At 45.9% G+C, this 4,637-nt stretch overlaps 2 protein-coding genes across 6 annotated transcripts in view; one reads left to right on the forward strand and one right to left on the reverse strand.

Annotated features, from left to right (window-relative positions):
* setdb2 (SET domain bifurcated histone lysine methyltransferase 2) overlaps positions 1 to 1,747 on the reverse strand; it is a 6,135-nt gene extending 4,388 nt beyond the window's left edge. The window contains exons 1-3 of one of the 5 annotated variants that reach the window (XM_050065321.1): positions 1,315 to 1,745; positions 943 to 1,023; positions 135 to 248 (exon numbers count right to left, since the gene is read on the reverse strand). In XM_050065321.1, coding sequence (XP_049921278.1) covers positions 135 to 248; positions 943 to 994 — 166 coding nt within the window. In that variant the 5' untranslated portion in view covers positions 995 to 1,023; positions 1,315 to 1,745. Of the gene's footprint in view, positions 1 to 134; positions 249 to 942; positions 1,024 to 1,314 lie in introns of all 5 variants that reach the window. The other 4 variants (XM_050065320.1, XM_050065322.1, XM_050065324.1 and 1 more) reach the window with 4 other exon arrangements.
* The window catches only part of LOC126402957 (uncharacterized), a 13,572-nt gene that overhangs the window by 5,478 nt on the left and 3,457 nt on the right, over positions 1 to 4,637 (forward strand). The window contains exons 2-8 of the mRNA XM_050065330.1: positions 2,250 to 2,441; positions 2,524 to 2,646; positions 3,092 to 3,324; positions 3,765 to 3,902; positions 3,983 to 4,170; positions 4,254 to 4,333; positions 4,425 to 4,508. Coding sequence (XP_049921287.1) covers positions 2,255 to 2,441; positions 2,524 to 2,646; positions 3,092 to 3,324; positions 3,765 to 3,902; positions 3,983 to 4,170; positions 4,254 to 4,333; positions 4,425 to 4,508 — 1,033 coding nt within the window. The 5' untranslated portion in view covers positions 2,250 to 2,254. The remainder of the gene's footprint in view (positions 1 to 2,249; positions 2,442 to 2,523; positions 2,647 to 3,091; positions 3,325 to 3,764; positions 3,903 to 3,982; positions 4,171 to 4,253; positions 4,334 to 4,424; positions 4,509 to 4,637) is intronic.

The following is a 4,637-nucleotide window of genomic DNA, read 5'->3' on the forward strand; positions in this document are numbered from 1 at the left end:
TGTGTCCTGTGTTCCCTCAGTGTGTCTCCATGTGTCCTGTGTTCCCTCAGTGTGTCTCCATGTGTCCTGTGTTCCCTCAGTGTGTCTCCATGTGTCCTGTGTTCCCTCAGTGTGTCTCCATGTGTCTGTCCTACCTTTGTTGGTGGCTGTGTTCTTCTTGAGGACCCTCTTCAGGTGATCCAGGTACTCGTAGACTCCGTGGAACACCTGGTCCACGTCCTCCTCACACCAGAACGCTCGGGCCCGCTCTGAAACACAACAGGACACATGTCCTCTTTAGGGACTGTTGTTTATCTATTCTGGCTGAGGGGCGGGGCTTACAGCTTTAAATGGTTGATTTCATATTTATTTTACCACCATGTTTTTAGAGAAAAAAAAGCAGTGTTTCTCTAAAAGGTATTGGTGATTGTTTTTATTAGTTTTGGAATTCATGACAAATTTCTTTTCTTGAAAAATTTCTGGTATTTTTTAAATGAAAATTTTAAAATCTTTTTTGTGTGTTTCCCTAGAGAGTTTTGCCTTGCAGACCCATCTCAGGTTCGGGTCATGTTGTCTTTAAAGCTGTTTGTGGGTTTTTTTATTTCTTTAAAATGTTTTGATCATTTTTTTTTTCCTTTAACATTTCTTGGTGGTTTGTTTATCGTTCTCTTTTCTTTTTTGTTAAAATAGTGGCAACTTTTTAAATAATTAATTACACAATCACATTCAGAAACTGCAGAGACAAAACATGGGTTTTCAAATTTCCTGCGGTCCTTGGACACATCATGTGCAGAACACCTTTGTAAAAAAAAAAAAAAAAGAAATAATATAAAAACTCAGACATTTCATCAGAATCACTTTATTCTGTTTCATTTAAAATGTGATGTGAAAAAAACAAGAGTGAAAAACTGAGACTTAACTTTCAAATATCAAAGTTTTATAAAATGTAAGAAGGTGTCTTACGGAGGAGGGTCCTGGGTAAAGCACAGTCCCTAACTGTCACCACACACATCATTACATCTGTGCTCCATCAGACCAGCTGCTCTACATTAAAGGAACAGATAACCTTCAGTGTCATTATCTGACCTGGATTAATATTCTTAATAATAAATTAATATATCAATAATAAATTAATTTAACGTTACAGGCTCCACAGATGACTTTAGACACAGTCTCACAGTGGCTTTAACAACACATGGGAGCTAACACTCCGGTGAGATGATGCTAACACGCTTTATAACTGATCAAACTGCTGCTGCATGAATTCATCCTGTCACACAGATAGTGAACCGTCACACAGTTAGAGGATGAAACCGTTGAACCGGGACTTCTTACCGACGTCCTGAGGATTTAACGGTTCCTCTTCCACCTCCATCAGTAAGCAGCCTGCTAGCACTATGCTAGCTCTGTTAGCCTGCTCGCTAAAAACAAACGGAGCCGTTAGCCTCCTCACGCGTTAACGACCGGAAACACACCACCAACCGTTAACATTAACGACAACCTAACAGTTACTTTATTAATTTATCATCTATCCGTAAATTTAACGGAAAAGTTTGAAACATGATCTACCGGCGCGGGTTTTTCATGTTCGCATTGTCACTGATTTACATTGTCCGCGAACATTGGTCCTCAGAGGCCGCCGTAAAAAGTATCAGTATGAAATTGTGCCCTGATTTTAGTTTTGCAGGCAGATTTTACGTCTGATTTTCTTAATACGTCCTCACCTGAACCACAGAGATCACTGCTTTGAATAATAAAGTGAGCACAAACCCAACAATAATAATAATTGTTTTGACAGTAATGGTTTGTTGACGGCAGTATAACAGCCTGACAGTCTTCACTCTGGGACCAAAATGATCCCACAAAAAACGCTTCGCTTTTTAACTGTCCCACATCGACCACCGTACAACAGCACCGGTTACAAACTTGAAGCTGTTTATCGCTTCTGTAACGTCTTAACGAACACATCATGACTTTATATGAACACTAACATGTCCGGACACATGTCAGGAAACAGATTATAGAACAGGAGAGCTCGAACCCGCAAACAGCTGTTTGTTGATGTTAGCATGAGAGCGTTAGCCACTTCCGGTGTGATTTTGTAACAGTGTGGTAATAAAGTTATGTAAGTTTGAAGTTGATTCAGACACAGAGAGCTGCTGCGACAGGTAACAGGTACGGAACATAAACACCTTTACGCAAGAAATGACCTTTGTTTTGTTTTTTCTTTTATCAAATGTCTTAAATTAAGTTTCCTCCTTCCTCCTCAGGTGAGATGGCTCAGGTGCGGCGGGCAGTGAGCGATGCATTGTGGGGGATGTGTGCGGCCGACTCCATGTCCATGCCGGTCCACTGGTACTATGACACCGAAGACATCAGGAGGGACTTCAGAGGCTGGATATGCGACTTCCAGCCCCCCAGACAGAGACACCCGTCCAGCATCCTCAGCCTGTCTAACACAGGTGCGGCCAGTCCTGGAACTCCTTCAACAAGTCCTGGAAAGATCTTCATGTTCCCTCTTAACTTCCTGTTTATGTGTTGCAGCTGGCAGCGGTCGGACCGCCTGGTCATCTGGCACCAGCCGACCCGATGTGGTCGGTAACGTGATCCTCCACAACAAGCTGGACCTGTGGAAGTCATCCGCCGGCTCCACCCACTACCATCAAGGTACTGCCTATTGAGTACTGCCTACTGACTACTGAGTATTATCAGAGTACTGAGTACTCCCTACTGACTACTGAGCACTATGAGAGTACTGCATACTGACTACTGAGTATTATCAGAGTACTGAGTACTAAGTACTATCAGAGTACTGAGTACTCCCTACTGACTAAGTATTATCAGAGTACTGACTACTGAGTATTATCAGAGTACTGAGTACTGCCTACTGAGTACTATCAGAGTACTGAGTACTATCAGAGTACTGAGTACTCCCCACTGACTGAGTAATATCAGAGTACTGACTACTGAGTATTATCAGAGTACTGAGTACTCCCTACTGACTGAGTATTATCAGAGTACTGACTACTGAGTATTATCAGAGTACTGAGTACTCCCCACTGACTGAGTAATATCAGAGTACTGAGTACTGCCTACTGTTTGTGGTGTCCAGGTCTCCAGGCGGGGGACAACACCTTGAACGTCCTGTGTTCCCTTCGAGCAGCCCGCTCGCTCGTCACAAGATGTTTCAGCGACGTCTCTCAGGCAGACGCTCGAGCTGCCGTCCTGTCAGACTACGTCCACTTCATGACCACACCTGGCTCGCACCAGGACACCTACGCTGAGTCCTTTCACCGCTCCTTCTTCTCCAGCTGGCAGGACAGCAGACCCACCTCCCCCCGTCAGGTAGATCAAACACACCCCGACAGGTAAATCAAACACACCCCGACAGGTAAATCAAACACACCCCGACAGGTAATCAAACACACCCTGACAGGTAATCAAACACACCCTGACAGGTAATCAAACACACCCTGACGGGTAAATCAACCACACCCTGACAGGTAATCAAACACACCCTGACAGGTAATCAACCACACCCTGACAGGTAATCAAACACACCCCGACAGGTAAATCAACCACACCCCGACAGGTAAATCAAACACACCCCGACAGGTAATCAAACACACCCCGACGGGTAAATCAAACACACCCCGACAGGTAAATCAAAGACACCCTGACAGGTAAATCAAACACACCGCGACAGGTAAATCAAACACACCCCGTCAGGTAAATCCAGAACTGTCAGCTGTTCGTGGAGTTACCGGGTTCTCCGTGTTCCTCAGGTTTTGGCGTTTGCAGAAAAACACTCCAGAATCCAGATGAGTTTGTCGTTCCCCGACAGCCAGCTGGATGCCATCGGCTGCCTTCCCATGATCCTCCCCTTCATCCTGCTGTCGGCCTCGGCCAATGAGGAGCGAGCTGTGAGTGTTTTTTTTTGAGGCACATTTAACGTATGTCAGAGAGGACGCTGTGTTAACGCCTTTGACCTGTCCGTCCTCAGGTCTCAGCAGCAGTGGAGTTTGTGAAGCTCACACACCCCCACCCCAATGTGCCCGAGTACGTGTCCATCTACAGCCGAGCGCTACACGCTGTGCTGGGCGGAGCCAGTGTCCAGCAGCAGGCTGAACACGCTCTGAGGAAGCTGGGCGCCTGGGAAGCCTGTCAGAGCTACAGCCGCCGTGCCGCCAGGTAACAAACACTTCCTGTTTGTGGTCAGCAGGAAATCTATCCGCTCTGTACACCACCATCAGGACACTGTCTCTGTCTCTCAGGTTCCCTGTATCCTCTGAAGAACGTCTGTGGGTCCATCAGAACGCCGTGAAGCACCTGGGTCTGGCCTGCTACACCAAAGGTTCACAGATCTGCGTCACAGGTCACATGATCACTAACGACCATGATCACATAACTGAATGTCTTCCTGTGTGTTTGTGTCGCACCAACAGGGGCTCTAAGCAGCATGTTTTACCTGGCCCACCAGTTTCATGATGACCCGCCAGGAGGAATCCAGACCAACACCAACTGTGGAGGTTCGTACGTTAAACCCCTGGACCTGGAGTCAGATTTAACTTTAAACACCAACTGTGCAGGTTCACACGTTAAACCCCAGCTGAGCTGAAGTCAGATTTAACTTTAAACACCAACTGTGGAGGTTCGTA

This window comes from Epinephelus moara, chromosome 16, assembly GCF_006386435.1.
Source record: "Epinephelus moara isolate mb chromosome 16, YSFRI_EMoa_1.0, whole genome shotgun sequence".
Lineage (NCBI taxonomy): Eukaryota > Metazoa > Chordata > Actinopteri > Perciformes > Serranidae > Epinephelus > Epinephelus moara.